The sequence below is a fragment of the Aphidius gifuensis genome, linkage group LG3 (genome assembly GCF_014905175.1).
Source record: "Aphidius gifuensis isolate YNYX2018 linkage group LG3, ASM1490517v1, whole genome shotgun sequence".
Lineage (NCBI taxonomy): Eukaryota > Metazoa > Arthropoda > Insecta > Hymenoptera > Braconidae > Aphidius > Aphidius gifuensis.
Window position 1 is genome coordinate 2,974,604 of NC_057790.1, and position 20,350 is coordinate 2,994,953.

General features: G+C 23.7%; 1 protein-coding gene across 4 annotated transcripts in view; it reads right to left on the minus strand.

Moving 5' to 3' along the window:
* Positions 1 to 20,350, minus strand: part of LOC122851455 (rho GTPase-activating protein 7) — a 106,852-nt gene that overhangs the window by 11,703 nt on the left and 74,799 nt on the right. For all 4 annotated transcript variants that reach the window (XM_044150682.1, XM_044150680.1, XM_044150681.1 and 1 more), the window contains 2 exons: positions 12,694 to 12,765; positions 1,508 to 1,677 (listed from right to left, as the gene is read on the minus strand). In XM_044150682.1, the coding sequence (XP_044006617.1) occupies positions 1,508 to 1,677; positions 12,694 to 12,765 (242 nt within the window). The remainder of the gene's footprint in view (positions 1 to 1,507; positions 1,678 to 12,693; positions 12,766 to 20,350) is intronic.

The following is a 20,350-nucleotide window of genomic DNA, read 5'->3' on the forward strand; positions in this document are numbered from 1 at the left end:
AAAATTGTGAAACATCATCACGAAATATGGCATGTCAGATCGTGGGTATCTTCCAAAATTATATGTCAGTCAATTTTTTTTTTTTTTTACTTCTTTTCCATTTAAACTTTTACAAAATCACAGAGTGATTGACCGAAATCTCCAGGGGTTCACCACGATTTTTCAAAAGAAAAATAGCTAAAATAATAAATTTTTTTTTCAAGTAGAAAAAAAAGGTTCAATATTATCTAATACTATTTAAAAAAAAAAATAATAATCAAGTTGAAATAATTTATTGATAAAAGTGAAAGGATGACATAGACAAAATAAAAAAAAATATTACCAAATAATTTAAAACACACAAGTATTTATGTATCTTAAATATTATTTAATTTTATTTGTCGAGTCATACGCATTTATGCAATGATTTATCATCGTTTTCATCATGATTGTTATTGATAATAAATTTACGTATTAGAAATGTTGAACAATTATTTATTTATTTTATTAGTTTATATACGTTTAATTTCTACTGTCATCTGAATCGTCTAAATTTATTTATTATTACTTTGAATTTATTTATTTCCGGTGAGAGTTTTTTTCAATATAAATACTGTATATATATTATTATTGTAGAAAAAAAAAATTTAACTTATGTACAGACAATTTAGTTTATCTATTTCCGTGTGATTTTTTTTATATAAATATATGTTTTTTTTTAATGTCAAATGTTGGCGGCCACTGGTATATATCAACGAGTTTAGCATTTAATTCGTCAAAAAGGCATTGGCTGTTTATGGACATGAAAGTTTTGTGTGAATCTTACAGGAGAATCTATCAAGTTGGTTCGCTACCGATTCGATCCTGTCAACTATATACATGTGAAAGCGCAAACATGTATTATGCTTGAAATTGGCATCAAGCGAATTACAAACTTGATAAGGAATAAAAAAAAACAAAATAATAATTCATAACAATTATTATTATTTTTTTTTTTTTCATTTAATTTTATAAAAACTAATTGAGAAAATTTATTAAGTAGAACATTTATAAAAATACTTTCATTTTTTTTTTTTAAAAAGAAAATTTGATGTAATGTTTATGAGAAAATTAGTATATATTTTCATTCTAATGAAGCTAATAATTTTTGAATAAAAAAAAATATAATTATAGGTAAAAAATAATAATAAAATTGCATAAATTAAAACGGCTAAACTTTTTAAATATAATTTTATTTAAATATAGAAAAAAAAATAATTATTTAAATGATTTCTGTGAATTTTAAATTCAAAAAAAATTAATTTTACTTTCCAATAAATTTAATTATCTATAGAGGTCAAATATATTTATTTATTTTTATAATTAAATTCTAATTTTCAATAAATTTAAAAATATAAATGTCACAATTAAAAAAAAAAAATCAACGATATAATATTTATTTTTTTAATTCGCTTCCAAAAGTTATGATCTAGACAAGTTGGAAATATTTTTAAAATTACTTCAATAAAAAAAAGAATAATTTACTTACATTTTTACTGTGACTGGTGTTGTGATGATGATGTGTATGATGAGTATCTATCTTCATATTTGCACAACGGTTAAGAGCGTGAAGACGACGATACAAACTTTGCAATGAGTCTGTTTCCAAGAATGGATGATCCTTAGCAACACCCGACACCTCAATAGGAAATTGATAATCTACAAATTCAAAAAAAAAAAAAAATCCAAATTATAAAATTAAAAAACTTCTTATCTAGCGATAAACAAACATATAAATTACAAAATAAATTAATATTAAAAAATAGTAAAAATAAAATCAAGAATTAATCCTTAATATAATTATCAACCTGACCCAGTTCCATCATCAATACGACAAATAAAAAAAACTACCCAACAAATAAAACAAAAAAAACTACATACATAAATATATATAAATATAAAAAAAACATGATAAATATTAAGTAGAGCAAAACTCATTTAACTGGCAAGGTCAACACGATCCAATCACTTCCTGATATAATATTTTACATATTATATTTATTAAAAAAAAAAATATAAAAAAAAATTAATACATACATATATGTATATTTCTCGTGTGAAAGGATACAAAGATACAAGCTTATCGAATCATTGAATCAATCGCTTTTATTTTCACAATCATGATAAGCATTATAGCTATATGTATATAACCAACTTTTGTACAAAACTAATGCTTAAAAAGACGATTTTATATATACAGTATATGTTGCCCTATGTTGTATATACATCGATGAATAAATTAATGCCACAACGATTGGCTTTTCACAGATACTAATTACCCCAAGTACTACCTCACTTGTTGGTTAGATACCACACGATGAATCAATTAGTGTTTTTCAACATTGTATATATTGATTTTACAAGTGTTTTAACAAATTGAAAAAAAAAACATTATTAACATCATGATCAGTCTTGTTAATATTAATTTCTTAATATATTTATATTTAAAAATTAAAACAAGGTGTTTAATATATTTTATTTCTTTTTGATTTAAATAATTTTTTAATCTCTCTCTCCCTCTTTTATTTGCTGATACAGTTAAATGGGTTAAAAAAATAATTAAAAAGTTGAAAAATAAAAAAAAAATAATCGTTATTAGTAGAAACACAAACTTGAAAGTTAGTTTGCGAATCTGAAGAAGTGTGATTTCGATCAATAACGGTTAAGAATTGCCAGTGGCAATGTGCCTCGATGTCAATCCATTAATCCTGTCGTCATCAAGACAACGCATATATATAGATTAATATCTATATAGGTGTATATACATTTTAGGTGACTATAATAATAATATGGTTAAAAAAAAAAACACGCGAGTTAGTTTTAGATAAATAAAAAATATAAATAAATAAATATACAGATCGACGCCCAGCTGTCTAACTCGAGATACACAAGGTGGCATTACACACATATACACCTTTCAATACGTTATATACATATTCTATTTAACTTGCCAATAGAATATATATGTAAGACAGATAAATACAGTCACTTTGTATTTGTATTTATTGTATATTTATATCCGTTTCATTTTCACGCCCGTACACCCCACTGTGTTCAGGTCATTTAGGTCAATTAGCTACTATTCATAGTCACGATTAATCTGGAACATCGTACTTCGTCTTAAAACTTCCTGTACCTGTTTATAATAATAATAAAAATAATATAAAATAAAATTTGTATTATTAATTTATATTGTTTTTAGTGGTTATTATTATTATTATTTTTTTTTTTAAGGCCGTCAAGTCAAGGTCGCTTTTTAACGAGATTTAAAAAAGATAAAATTGATGGTTAAAATAATAATAATAATATTTGAAAATTTTATCACCCACTTGACACAATTTAGAGATTATTAAAATGTTTTTTTTTTTTTTTTATAACAAATTCAATTTTGGATAATTGAAAAAGATTATTTTTAAATAAAAATGTAAATTAAAAAATGCTTAAGTGGTAACACGTGTTTGATCAACCTGTTGCATATCTTGATTACTATCAAATGTGAATGGTAATAAATAGATTTTTTATATTTGATAATTTTAAAAGATGAAAAATAATTTTATAGAATGAAAAAAAAAAAACTGAGAGAATTTTCATTGATTGTAATTACAGATAAATGTTATAATAATTTAATAAATTTGTCATGTGGAATTTTTATATTTGACATAATTGGATGACTTAATTCTTGTGGTATTACGTTGCAGCTATTCAATATATAATTGAAGTGATTTGTTTGGTAGACTGAATACATATACAAATTACAACATTAAATACAAACACAAAAATCAGATCACACTGAGTTTTGATTCAAAAGATTCATGTATATACATTTCGTTATATATTTTTTTAATTTTATTTTGTGTATTTTTATACATGTGGTTGTTGCAGTATCTTTACATCTGTATAAATTTATCCACAGAGGATGGCTTTATATACGTGAGTTGACTTATAACGAGAGTAAAATAAAAAAATAAAAAAAGATGTGGCTAGTTTTATAGATCGAAGAAAATTATTTTATAACGTCCTATGTTTTTTGTTGTATTTATTTTTATTTAAATTTATTAATTTATCATTAAATTTTACACAAAAAATAATATGCTAATACACTTGTTGTCAAATATATTTTATTCTAATTATTACGTATAAATTCAAGTCATTGATTTTTATAACTAAACGTATACGTATTATATCAAACTCATCAATATTAAATATTATATTTTCTATCAAGTATATACTCAATTATTATTTTCACACACACATACACATATGCATACATTATATATTAAATGTTAAATAAATTATTTTGAACCGGTTTCGGCATATTATACAGCATCAAAGAGCAACTGTCAATTTATCCCTTCGAGTAATATTAAGCCCGAATATCGATATTGCCAAAATAATCAAATATTGGCAATTTATTTTTGGATTATTGACTGATAAATATATATTTATTGATCAATTAATTAATGAAATAGAATATAAATAATATTAAAATATTTTTTTATTTATTATTAACGAATATATTTTAAATTTATAATCGAAGACTTGCCTCTCATGGTTTTCCTTTGGCACTGTGTACACATTCGTACTTTGGTGATTTACAAAAATAAAAATGAAAAAAAAAATTTACACTGTGCTTTATTTTTTATATTGAATTTTTATTATTTCTTTTTGTTGGTAATTTTTTTTTTTTTTATTTCTCCCTTGAATTCTCGTCTCGGAGGACGTTTATACACTCAAGGTTCACTGCCTTCTGTGGCTTGACCGTATATTTTTCTCACGGCACATGGCTACTACTGACCACACTGGACGATCAGTCTCATCCACAAGCCATGTATATCTCAAACTTTGCATTTCCCTTATCATCAAATTATCCACTGTAAATTTTACAGTATTTTTTTATGTTTTTTTAAAAATATATTTTACTCCAACCGTTGCTTGTCAATTTTTTTTTATAAATTATTATTTTTTTATTTTCTTCAATTATTTTATAAATTACTATTTTCCAGTTTTTTTTTATAGTCAGATAAGTTTTTTTTTATGTGAGTATACTTTAAAACACACAGGGTCCATGACACATTGAGTAAATTATATTCAAAGTTTTTAACACCTGCCTCATTCACCTTTTTTATTTTATTTATTTTTTCATTTATTTCACAAAATTATTATAATTATTATTTATCACAATAATAGATATAAAAAAAAGTAATTTTTTTATTTTTAAAAATGTCAATTTGATTATAATCTAAGAATAATCAAATGAAAAATAAAAAAAAAAAATTTTTATGATAAATAATAAATTGTTTAACACGAAATTTTGATTGATAAATTAATTGACATGAATACGTGGATTAAAATTTGAGTCAACTTAATTCGTTAGCGGTTGGCTTTCAACTAGCGGTCTTCAGTCTGGTACTCACTACTCTGGTGAAGCGGTATAGAAGAGGTCGACATTAGTTCCACTGTTGGTGGGAGAAATCGACAAACGAGGTACGCGTTCTGATACGATACACCAAGAGAAAGAGAGATGTAAAAAAAAATAAATAAAATGAATAACTTGAGAAACAGTGGGAAATCATAAATGTGTGTGTGTTATAAATATACATTTGTATTAATGCATATTTTCTCGGTATCAATTGATGGTATTTATATTACACAATATTATTATTTCCTTCTTCAGAATCTAGAGAGCCGCAATAATGATTATTATTATTATTTTTTTTAAAAACAATAAATTGAATTTTACTACCAAAGAGGTTGGACACGGTTGTTTGTGGTTTCAAACCAATAATACAATTTTGACTCAAAAATATTTATTAATTTATTTAATGTCTCAAAGTGGTACTCAATTTTTATTTTAACTTAAAAAAAATAATAAAACAACCTGTTTTATATATATGAAAAAAAAAGAAAAATAATATTTGTTTAATGTATATATATTGTTTAAATAATTTGTCATAAAATTAATAAATTATCAATTAATTTAAATAAACATAAAAATGAATATATATTTTTTTGAAAATAATACTGTGGGGTATGTATGATTTTGTGATGCAAAAAAAAAAAAAAAAAAGGAGTTAAAATAAAAATAAATAAAATGCATCGTTTAAGTACTTGGGCTTTTGTTAAAGATCCCACGCGATAGCGGTACAATATGGATATTCAGGGCCCCCAAGTGTTTGCTCGTGCTTATACACACCAAGCCTATGGTGATCGATGGATCTTTAAGATCCACCTTGTGTGCGCTCATAGCTCACTGTATATTTTGTGGCACGCGAGGTGTCGATTATACGATTTACTGCAACTCATTCTTTTATTCATTTATTTATTTATTTTTTTGATCTACCCACGTTTATATTCACACTTCTCATATGTATATTTTCACTGTGGTTCACACTGGTAAATACGATCCTTTATTTTTTATTATTTTTAACAGATTGTTATCCGTTACCAATATTTCCGCGTTGTGTGAGAGTATCTACTACCGTGATTGTCCCCCTGAACTTTGCATCAACTTTCTCAATACACTAAAATAATATATTTATCCACATTTTCATATCTAATTTATATACAATTCGAGAAAAAATAACAACAAATATATGTATCAAATGTGAAAATTTTATTCCAAGTAGGTTATTTTATTTTATAACAAAGTTTTTTATATGTAAAACAATTTGTTTGTCTTTATTTTTAACTATACCAAATTTATTTTAATATATTAAAACCTTTTTTAAACTTTTAAACAATAATAAAAATTTGCTAAAATTAAATAAATTATATTTCAGTAGAAATAGACGTAAATAGTCAGACATTTTTACTTGACCATTAAATTTTTTATCCATGAAATTAAAAAACAAATTAAATAATACTTGAATTTTTTTATTGATTATTATAATTAATTATTTTTCAGTAGAAACAGGCATATACAGTCAGGCATTAACAATTTTTTAATTGATAAAAGAAAAAAAAAAACATAAAGGAAAAAAAAATAAATATAAGAGTTTAAGAGAAACGATTGTAGTTTATCTTTTAATTATTAAAAATTGCAACGATAAATTATCTTTATCAGAATGACCTTGAGACAATCTAATCACAAAACAACTCAATGAAATAATTGTTGAAATTTTTCTTGGCTTTTATGTCGTATGTTTAGTATCGAAAAAAATAAACAATATTATTCTTAAATAATTTTTTCTTCACCATACAAAAAAATTTAAATAAACTACGTATTTTTCATTATCTTTGATAATATTTTTTTCTAAAATATGTTCTTGGCAATGTATATTGAGTAAAAACTAACAAGTTAATTATAGTTAAACATTTTGTATGTTTAAATCATGACCACCAACAGCGAAATGAACGGAAGTCAAGATGTCATTTTCTTAGAATTACGCTACTAACCCCAACGTGTACTGATTTATTTTTTATTTAATTTTTTTTTTTTAATTCCATTAAATTGTTTTTATCAATTTTTATTCTTGAAAATAATTACAATTGAGTGTATATATTTCTTTTTTTTTTTTTTTTATTCACTCGTATTATTATTTTAAAGTTCACATGTTTAAAAAAAATTATTCGTGAAGATAATTATCGCATTGGAGCAAAGAAGAATTGGTATATGATTATAATAAAAGGTGTTTCTCAATAAAAGTAAAAGTGATAAAAGGGCATCAGTGAGTGAATAAAAATTGAGATCAGCCAGGTGTTTGTTACAGCATTCAGTTAATTTCTTTTCATTGGCTAATTTCCAACATAAACTATTGTTAAAAACAATTTATTCAACATTTGCAATAGATTATCTAATAATTGATTTTATTTAGAATATGCTTTAGAAATATTTCTTTTCATTATTTAATAAAAAAAAAGATATACATCTCTTTTTTTTTTTTTTCTTTTTATTTTTTTATGTAAGTCATTTTTCTTTATGCCTACAGTAAGCTTTTTTTTTTTTTTTTTAAGAACTAGTGTGTTCACAGTTGTAACGTGTAGTTTGGTAACTTGCCCAATGATTTTTTTTTAATTTTATTTTTTGCACGAATTTATATTTAGAAGAGATCGTACTAAAACTAGAATCTATCTGGTTAAAATAGAATCCAAGGAACAAACAGATTGAAAAGTTTATTTTATAATTTTTTTTTTTGAGCTTATACATTTGCAGATTAGTCTGAAACATAATTTTTTGATATTTTTAATTCTCAAACTACTGAAAGTCATGCTGTCTAATAATCATGATACTGATAATTTATTTAAAAAAAAAATATTATTAAAAATTTTTCTTGGTAATATTAAACTGAAGAGTTCATAATTGTCACTGTTTTTTTTTATTATTTAGTTCAAAGAAGTTTTTTTTTAAATATTTTGAATTATTATTTCCTGCTGATAATATTGTTCAATATATATAATCATTTAATCAGGTTTTTTAAACATCAAGCCCTTGTATTTAAAGAAAATTTATTGAATATTATTTTGTATTTTATTATTTCCTGTAATACTTTCTATTTTAGTTGGTTTTTTTTAAAAAAACTCAGATAATGATTGCTTGATTGTTGTGTATCATACAGAGTCTATCAACAGATTCTTAAATTTTATGGCTTTCATGTTAATGAAAATCTTACGCCCTGATTCGTAATGCATCTGACACAGTTTTTACTTTCTGAGAATATTTTTTTTTTTTTATAAATCTTTCAGTTTGTTTTTTAAAACAAGAACAAAAAGATTGCATAAAGAAAGTAATTCATTTTGAATTACTTATCCACCCTGCTTTCTTTCAAATGTTTATTTTTAATAAAAAAAAAAAAAAGAAATATTAAATGGAAAAATATGTTTTCTTATTCCCAAGAAATATATGAAAAAAAAAGACTACATTTTTTACAACTAAAAATAACTAAAATGTCAAGATGAAAATGTTTTTTATGATTGTCACACTCAGCATAAATCAGAAATGGTAAATAATTCTCTTTTAAGTTCAACTCCATGTATATTAATTTTTTTTCACACAAATTTTCTTCTTTTTTTTTTTTTCATTCACATTTACCGAGACGAAATCTAAAAGGTTGAAAAGTTTCGTTCACAGATAAACCAAAAAATGAAAAAAAAAAAACGAGTTAAAATTTGTTCACCAATTTGGTATGCATTTCATTAAATAAAAAAAAATAAATAAATATATACATTTACTACCCTTGTCAGTCAAATTTATTTTTATCAAAGAATATTCGAGTAATTTTTTTTTTCACCTGAAATACAGTGCCAAGTAGTAAACAATGATCAATTTACAAACAACAAATAAAAATTTAAAACGTCATTGACCTAATTATAAAAAAATTAAATCCTGTTGATATTTAAATATAATATTTAATATATATTTTATTTTTATATTTTATTTTATATATATACATTTGTGTTATCGCAATATTTTCAATGACGATCGGCCCTCAAAAAGCATCCTGACGTCAGCAAGAGTCTTGATTCGAGGCCGAGTATTTTCAATATACGATTTTAGTTTTAAATTATTTTTTCCACGTGGGCTCTTTCAATCTCCATATACACAAAGACCACCATCATCATACAAATAAACATATATAATCATTAATTTTATTCTTTCAATTTTTTTAAATTTATTTTTTGATTCATGATTTTTTTCTATTTTGTTTCATTTGATTTTTAAATTTAATTTTTTTTCTTTTTTTATATCGTTGGGACTTTGAATTCACTGACTTGATTACTTTTTTTTTTTTCTGCTCAGTCTCTAGTACAGCGTGTTGCAAACATACTATTAGATTCTCAATTTAAAAATGTGAATATAAAAATAGACGAGTATTAGTAGACAGTTGGTCTCCACTTGACGCTTAAGATTTATTACTGTACACAACTTAAAACTGCATGAAAAAAAAATTCGTAATTTTTATTTTATCATTTATTTATGTATTTATTTTTTTTAAAAAAACGAATTTTATTGTGTTACCCTGTTTAAACTTATGTATATATATAATTCTGGGAAATTAAAAGAAAAACTCTTTACTGACCTAGTTTTTTTTTTTTTTTTTTTTAATTTTCAATATTTATCCCGGTTTTTTTTTTTAAATGTAAATTTAGATATACCCCCGTTATTTTTTTCCGACAATTTTTCACGTATAGTCTGCAAACTTTTTTATGACTCGACCCAAAAATCAACACAAGTCGGAAAAATAAATAATTAAATAACAAAAAAAAAGAAGAAAAATAAGATAAATGATGTAAAATAAGGTTAATTTTTTTTTTTGAGATAAATTAAAACGAAAAAAAAAAAAAGAAAATGAAATTTAATATCATTTTTTTTTTTTAAAATGCAATTTTTTTTTTTATATTTTTGCTAGTTAATTTATTTAAACAATTAGACAAAAATAAATTTTAACACAAATTACAAATTTTAAATTGATAATTTAAAAGGCAAAATTAAATTTTAAATAAATATTTTTGAGGTAAAATTTAAATAGAAATAATATGCGATACAAAAAAATATCATAAAAATCAATCATCATATAATATAGTTATGATAAAAAATGAAAATAATTTTTAAATAAATATAAAAAATAATGGAAAATTTTAAACAACTTAATATATTCCAAGAATACACAAGATACATTCAATTTGTGTGTATTTTAAGATTAAGAAAATATAGTGAAATATTTAAGTGAGGAAGAGATGTTATATTCTGAATGAATACTTTGAAATAACTAATTAAATAAATTTGTTTGGATGAAAGAAGATTCGTATGTACTTGTCGTATGTAAGATTTCTATATCAACAGCTGCAACCAAACGATTTCCAGGTAAACGACAAATTAACTGCCAGAATTCGTAACCACTAATGGAAATTCACAGAATATTTTAATACACGAATAAGCCAACTTAAACTACGATGCATGAAAATCAAAAAATCAAGAAAATAATAAATATAAATATTCAAGTAAAAATATATATCCATTAAAAATCATTCAACAAATAAAAAAATAAATAAATTTAGATTAAGAAAATACAGGAAAACATTTTACATGAATAAATAATATTTTTATTTTTTTAAATTTTATGATCACATGTGTCCTCTTTAATTCCAGAAATTCGTAAATCCTTTCGTGCGCTTATTAAAAAAAAAAAAAAAACAAGCTTTCATCTCAAATTAAATAGTAATTTTAAGAATGACAAAAAAATTGTTTCCTTTGCGCAAAAAACATCATAATAATGGGAAAAAAAAAAATACAAAAAATCGGAACACGTCATGCTATATCGGTACAATGAAAAATGATCACATAAGTCGAATAAAAAAAATAAATAAATAAATTGTAATTCAAGTTTTCCGTCTGGTTTGCGGCTGACGCAATTAAAAAAGAGCAAAAAAAAAATTACAAACAACAATTTTTCTTGAGTGTCAAAAGCCGAGAGTGCCTCTCCCAAGGATGAAAATTACATAAGCATTGAATACATATAGTTGTTTAGACTCTCAATCAAATGTGTGATATGATGTCATAAAAAAAAAAAATTAATTTTTAACTTTTCTTTAGTCCAGTTTTATTTTTTACTTGATTTTATTTTTGCCCTATTTGGAAATTTATTTATTAAATCACTTTCAATTTTGTTACATGATTATTTTATTTATTTATTTTTTTTCATGAATTAAATACGAGGGCGTTGGCACACTCATAAATTAATAATAAAATTCAAAAGAATTTTTTTTTTTTTCTTGATATCGATAATTATTAGTGTATGATCAAGCGAGTCATGAAAATTGCTATTAACCAGTGAAAGTTATATTGAGGTTTATAGATACTGTTGATTGTCATGTGTAATTATCATGATTTCACGATATCGATTTGTTTCGCGTGTAAACTTGACTATACATTTATAATTAATATTAAGTACCAGGATAATTTGGTTATACCTGGGTACTGAATAAAATCAAGTCTATTTATATTTAAATAAATAAATATATACAAACACACATATCAAAAGTCAATACACGTGTTTGTAATTACTCAAAGTCTCTATTGTGTGCAACAATAAATACAACAATAATTTATTTAAAAATGCACAATCATTCTTGCACGAAATACTTAATTTTATATTTTTATTTTTTATATATAACTTGTTTTTAATTTTTATCTACTGCCTATAGCTATATATATTTTTAAATAATTTTTTTGAAAAGGGTAAATGAGTTAAAATTAATTATATATAGTAAAAATAATAAAGGATATATATTGACATGAAAATAATATTGCAAGTAAAAATTTAAAGTGAAATGTTGTGGCTGTTTATACCTACGACATGTTAATACAAGACTTTAATGGGAGCTCTTTGTCGCTGCTTTGTTCGACAATGCTTTCATTATTACAGCATCCACATTGTATTTTTTTCTGTTGCAGTGTATCTCATTACGTCACAACCCACGGCTGTTATTTCACCCGATGATTCTTGATTTTTTAAATTTATATTTATACTTTTTTTTTTTCGAAACTATTGTCTAGTGAACGCCAACACTTGAGTTACGATTTTTTTTTCCATTATTTCGAAACGGTATATAATTAAAATGATAAAAATTCATAATGATAATAATTAAAAAAAATATTTGTTAGATAATTATTAAATTATAATAATAGAAGATTTAAAAAATAATGAAATAATAATAATAGATATTAATTTTACTGACCTTCATACATCTGTGCGTATTGAGGAAATCCAGCTGCTCTTAGCCACTTGCAAGCTTCTTGAGCTTCAATTTCTGTAACAAATAAAAGTAAAGGAAAATTATCATCAATTTATTTTAATTTTATTTCTACTTTTATAATATATATTTTTTTTAGGGGTGTGCGAATAGTCTTCGAATCGAATCGAATCGAATAGTACTATTCGATTCGAAAGTCGAATCGAATTATTCGAATTTTCGAATAGTCGAATAGCTACGAATAATTCGACTATTCGCCATTATACGAATATTTAGAATAATTCGAATAAATAATAGTCGAATAGTAACGAATAATATTCGACTATTCGACTATGTTTTAATTTTCGAATAAAATGATTTCATGCATTTAAAAATTGTTCCAAAAGGAAGATAATAATTATTGTTAGAATATTGAACACAAACATGAGATAATTTTTTTATTTATATTATTTTAATGAATTTATTAGGTATGTAAAATTAGCCTATTCATTGTAGCACAATCAAACTGGACTATATCAAAATTACGTGCGATTATGCGTTTGTGCGAATCCGCAATTTTGTGCGTTTTTTCTTTTTAAAAGTTGTGCTAGCTTTCACTGTAAGCTATACAAAACTTATTAATGATCTGATCTTGATGAAGTTAGGCTTAAAATTATGTGCGAATTATGGGATTTATTGCGAATAAATAAATTTAAAAAATTTTTTAATTTTAATAACATTTTAATAATTGACAAATGAAAGCTAGCAGAACTTTTATATAATGATTAGATCTTGATGTAAGTACCGAAACGTGCCAATTATGTGTTAATAATGAATAAATAATTAGAAACATTTTTTAATTGTTTATAACAACTTTTAATAATAATCCGATCTCGATGAAATTAAATTTCGTGTTATCTTCAAATAAGTAAACTTATAAATAATTCTTTACAATTATCTAGTGCAAATCAATTTTTGCAACTGAAACCTCAATAAGAGCTAAAACGACATGCAACAAATTATTTAGAAATTCAGTCATTTTATGATAAACTCATATACCTATATTTATTTTCTAGTGTTATAAATTGTTTTCAAAATATAATTTTTCTTATATACTCTTACAATAATTTAACATGAAGTATTACAGTTTTAAAATAATATTAAATATCTTATTGATACTATGTGCACAAAGAAGAATTTTTCATTTATTTTTTATTTCGGTGTTATTTCTTAGATATTTATAAGTTTACTTATTTGAACATAACACAAAATTTAATTTCATGAAAATAAGAATATTATTAAAAAAGTTAAACCTAGGTCTTTTCAATAATAACAAAATTGAATTTGTTATAAAAAATGAAAATAAAAAAATTTTTTCTAATGATTTATTCGCACATGAATAACACATAATTCGCACGTAATTTTTGATATAGTCCAGTTTGATTGTGCTACAATGTATGTGCTAATTTTACATACCTAATAAATTCATTAAAATAATATAAATAAAAAAATTATCTCATGTTTGGGTTCAATATTCTAACAATAATTATTATCTTCCATTTGGAACAATTTTTAAATGCATTAAATCATTTTTATTCGAAAAATTAAAAACATAGAGTCGAATAGTCGAATAGTCGAATTATTCGTAGCTATTCGACTATTCGAAAATTCGAATAATTCGATTCGACTTTCGAATCGAATAATTCGATTCGTATTCGATACGAATTATTCGAATTTTCGAATATTCGCACACCCCTAATTTTTTTACTTGAGAAAAATAGTGAAAAATATGTCGCAAGTTTTATTTAACATATAGCATATAATTACTAAATAAATATTGTATCAATGTTAAAAGTTCGAAACCAATCAACCCTGTCTCAACAAATTTACTGAGAGATCATATCAGTCTTCATTAGAACAACCGGAAGTAGGCCATTGATTTCTACATAATGCATTATTCTTATTATTTTTTTTTTTTTCAAATTTATTGAATGCGTAAATAAAAATTAAACCAACAAGTTCATTGAGCCACTAATACATGGATCGGCAATTTATATATACACATATTCCCAAGCTGTCTAAAAACACTTAGCATTTTTTTTTTACCTTCAATACTTGCGCAAGATTTATCTAAGATTATTTTTCGATCGAAAAAATGATTGATCATGGAGAATATTTTTTAACAATGTCCACCTCCCAAATAAATTTATTTTTTACATAATTCAATAGATTATATAAGCCTTGTTTTGATATTACAATATAAAACCTGTTTTTTTTTTTTTTCAAATATTTTCTATTATTCAATAGACATTTGTGAAAAAAAAATAAATTAATTTGCTTGTTAATTTGAATTATAAATAAATATTTTGAATTATTTAAATAATTTTACTTTGAGAGATGTTGAAAATTTTATAAATTTATTTAACAACAAAAGAAATAACAACAATTTAAAGTTATCCACCTGAAATTCGCGGTGAGTTTTCCCAATGAATGTATACAAGCGGAATCGATTGAAGAAGTTGAAATGAAATGAAAAAAAAAAAAAATATTTCAGTTGTTTCAGTTTTATATATATGTTTAAAGACAAGTCGGCAAGTTATTTTGCGAAAATCATGAATAAAACTCAAACGATGGAACGGTCAACGAGACGACATAGCCGACATAACCGGTCTCTCTTGCGGCAGGACGTTTATCTGTTTCTCTTCTGTTTTGTGTTCTTTATTTTATTTTATATTATTTATTCATTATTTTTTATTATTTTTTTTTTAAATCTTCCATTCACTTGGACTCCTGAAGCAATTCAGAAGAGTCGTAAATCCACTCTGTTATGCGACATTTGCTGAGGATATATATGCGGGTAAAATCTTCATCTTTTTTCATTTTAAATTTTTGTTTATCAGTGGGGAAAAATAAAATAAAAAATTTCAAGATCCAATTGCGACAAAAGGTTATTATTTGATAATGAAAAATAGCTATCATTGTGATGAAAATACGGGCTTGATTCAAAACATAAAAAAATAAAAATGATTGATGTTGTGCTTTGATGTAATCAGAAAATGTTTAGAATGTTTTATTATATAAATTTGATGAGAATTAATAAAAGTTAAAGGGTGAAGGTTCATGATGACTTGAAGAAAAATATATAAATAAATAAAAAAAAAGAAAAAAAAAGGGTCTTGACTAATCGTGTATCTCTTTCGCTTTTGAATTCTTTTGTGTGATGTTAGTGAATAATTCTGAGCATTCAATATGAATGTAATGGAAAAAAATAAAATAAAAATTTATATATACGTCTCGTTGCTTTGTACGTGTACGTGCGTTGAAATGAGAATGACTATGAATCACGATTGTGTACTGTGTGATTCAATGCACATTCGAACTTTAGTCACAGTATATGAGAGGGATGATGATGATGGTGATGGTGATGATGTGGTGTAGTGGCTAGATGACAAGAACAATACCGTTCAGAAGTCATACTAACTAGTTAAAGCATCGATTCATGCCACATAAAATTGAACATAAATTTATTATGTATACTACATCATTTACTATATATTATTTAACAATTTCAATTTATATTATTAATTTTCAATGATAAAAATTTACATTAACAAATGAGAAAAATATAAAAAAATTAAATACAAAATTAATATGAATTTTTGTAAAATTAAACTCAACATTAACTTTGAAAATTTATTTAATATTCAATCTGCCAGTTAACATGTTATAAACAGGTGGCATTATTTTTAAAGGTAATTACGTGAATTTAAAGGTCCCTCGACCTTTTCAAATCATATTTTTCGTTTAAACAAAAACCTGAAATATATAAGTAAATGGCGTACTTAAAAAATAAATTAAAATATTTTAAAAAATATTAATAAAAAAAGGAATCTTTATAAGAAACGTCATGCGGTATCCCATGGTGTGAATTTGCTGAAAATCATTCTCTCAACGGAACGCGGATGTGATCAAAATTGTAAAAACATAACGGCTTGCGTAAAGAAAGAAAAAAAAATTATTTAAAAATAAAAAAAAAATCAAGTGTTTACAGCTTTTCATATAATATCTACGTTTAATGTTTGTTTCAGAAGTAATCAACTCCTACGTTTATTAATCCACAATTTCTTCGTTTTTTTTTTCTTTTATTTTTATTATCGTTGAAAATGTCCAGATGCAACATCATATCTATACGATAGCGATTACATTGCGGTAGGTCTTTTACTAAAAATATATATTTACTTTTTTTTTTCTCTACGCATCTTTCGGCTTATCAGTTTACCCCTCAAACAATAATATTATTTACAAATACATACAAAAATAAACAAAGCTTTTGCATGGATTTTTTATCATCATATAATAAAGTACAATTACGTAGGAGTATTGCCACTTGGGTGGAATGACTCTCAACAATGTATCAACATTATTATTCATCATATATAAATGTTTTGTAAGAATATTTAATTTTACGTAATTGAAGCGACAGCATGGACCAAATTGGTAATTTAATACTTTCGAATCAAAGTATAACGTAATAAAGAATATATAAATATAAATTAAGAAAATATTATAATTTATAAACATTGAAAAATGAAAAAAAAAAAACACTTATTTATCCATATTTGTAAAAATAAAAAATAATATATAATTGAAGGAAATTTTTAAAAATATTAACAAAAATTATAAAAAAATTATATGACATACATATATTAAGAGAATAATTTATATGATAAGAAATTAATAATAAATTTAATTGACGTGATATAATTTTGTGAATATATATAAAGATAATTAGAGTATATATTTAATTTATGACGATAGAGATAAATAAAATAATTTAATATATAATAAATTGAGCTATTATTTGTATGTGTAGAATTGGTAATGAGTAGAAATTTTTATAATCTCAATCAATTCTTTTCTTTTCTGTTTGTTGCATTGATACAATGAGCTGATTTATATATATAATGATGCTTGAAATAATTACAAGAACAAACAGTACTATATGAAATTAATTTAATGACGATAAGAGATAAATAAAATGGCTAATAAAAATTAATCATATATATAATATGTATTATTGTTATTACTTGTATTTTATTATATATATTATTTTTTATATTTACAATATTTATTATATATTAATTTAATATTTTTAAATCATTATAAATCATTTTATATATACAACAGTTTGTCTATTATATACAAATGATTATGATTTTTTTTTTTTAAACATTTTCAAACCCTGACCTACTCAATTGGAATGCATGTATTCTCACGTCCTTGTTATTTCAAAATAAAATAAAACCAGCTGCATAATAACACATGATTATTATCAAACAATTTGGCAGTATGTTTGCCAAATATTTTTTAACTATAGAAAACATATATTATCATTTTAAATGCTTTTTTAACCCTGATGAAAAACATTCATGCGTACAAAAGCTGTCAAAACACTTGAAAATTATTATCATTTTAATTTTTTTTTTTTATAGATATACAGATTTATATTTCTTTGTCGTTTTTATGTTTTTTTTTTTTTTTTATCCAGTGTAATTTATTTTCATCTTCATCAGTATTAATAGACATCAAAGTTTGACAACGGTTTAAAAATATTATAATAAGCATTCATCAAGTCCTTAACAATTGTCAAGTTCTAAATTTATTTAATTGATTTTCCTTTTCATTTGTTGTTTATACATAAAAATAAAAATATATTTAACGAAATGTTCAAGCAGATGCATTGTATCTGAAAAATCATGAAATAAAAATAAATTTTAGGATAAAAATAAGATAATATTATTTGTGAATGAAATTCAATATTTGTAGACAATATTAAAGTATGTATTTAGTTAAGCAAGATCATGATAAAAAATAAAAAAAAAGATAATGTTGAGTGTCTTGATGTATGACTATACAGGCAATAGGGTAAATAGAAAATAAAATAAAAATAATAATCGTGGATAATTGAGGAATAAGGTATTGCCGTAGGAAGCATTAGAAAAACCTCAAGAAAATATATACGTAAGTACTGAACTTATGTACTCGAGAGAGGATCATTACCGGGATCCTCAACACCACGCACAAACAACTGAAAAATACATTCAGATGATGGAGGATGTGGGTGGATTATAACGAGATAAAATATCCTTTTATATGAAAGAGACTATCCTTGGGTTCCTCATGGTCGATTCATGTAATGTGCGGTATCGATTATGCTCCTTTTATGGTTTTTTAAAAAATGAATAAATAAATAAAAATAACAACAACATATGATGAAAAGCATTATCTTCAAAACTGCCATGTGAAAAAAAAAAAAAAAAAAAATTTATCCATTCGGACAGAATTTTTTTGACGAGCTGAACACAATGGTAAATAGAAAAAAAAGGTCGAGATGAATGATGCTTATGAAAATATAAAAAAAAAAAATTAAAACAACTGATCATCGAAAGATTATAATTTGTTTAAATTTTTTTTACATTTTTTTATTAAATTTTATACTAATGAAATTATGAAAAAATAATAATTATATTATTTTCATAAATTAAACGTTTTTTTTCTTCTTTTTTTATTGTTTATATTTTTTTTTTTTTTACCAACACGAGTTTTAATTTGATCACGTACGCACTTACGGAAGTTATTGATCTATTTTTGTAAACTTGGTTTCTCTTGGCTGTAAAAAAAACCACAAGGCTGGCTTTTATTAGATTTTTTTAAAAAATAATTTAACAACGTTCTTCTTCATGATCAATTTTTATGAAAAAAAAAATTGAGTAAATTAAAAATAAAAGGGGAGAATGAGAGAGAGATAAAAAGGATGTTAAATTGTAAAAAACATGCTAACATAATTTACAAGGAAAGCGAGACATTCATTGAGAGCACTCAACATGTTCAACTAACTGAGATTTCAAGTTGAATTTGACACTGATTATCAATTATTAAAAGAAAAAAAATCCAACAAATAATTTGCAATTATAAATAATATTTATTAAAATTTTTCAAGCTTTAAAAATTATGTTGAAAATACTTTTTTAGTGGGCCAACTGTTCATCAACAATTGGAGTGTCTTTTTGACTGTCATATATATATTTTTTTTTGACCCTTGTTTTTTTTAATTTTGCCACACCTCACTCTCATAACCGCGCCCTGCAATTTAAGCCGTCAAATTTTTTTAACTTGAATGTATAAAAATAAAAATTATCTGTTGAGCGGGTGTGGTCCGGCAATTTACACCTAAAGTTGTCTAATCTGTCACCAAAATTTCCATAAATAACTTTTTGGTGTTATAATAAATAAATAATGAATAGAAAAAAAAAAGTGAAAATAGTACGAAATAAATTGCCGGCATCTAGCCAAATTTTCATGACAAATAGTCACACATGTTGACTGGACTCTTTAGAAAGAAAATATAATCTAAACGTACAGTGAATCTTGGGTGGACCTATTTCCAAGAATCATTGGCACCATACAGAAAATGACCGTGAATTTAATTTTAAAAAATAAAAATTTCCTCGAGTATGCTTATGCTAAGCAAATATACGATAAATGTAGATATAGCCGATGGGAAAAATGACCTTTTTTCATGTTTGACTTGTGTTGATTTTCACAACAAGCAGAAAGGTTGATAATAAAAATAAATCGTAATAAAATAACTACTAAAACACGA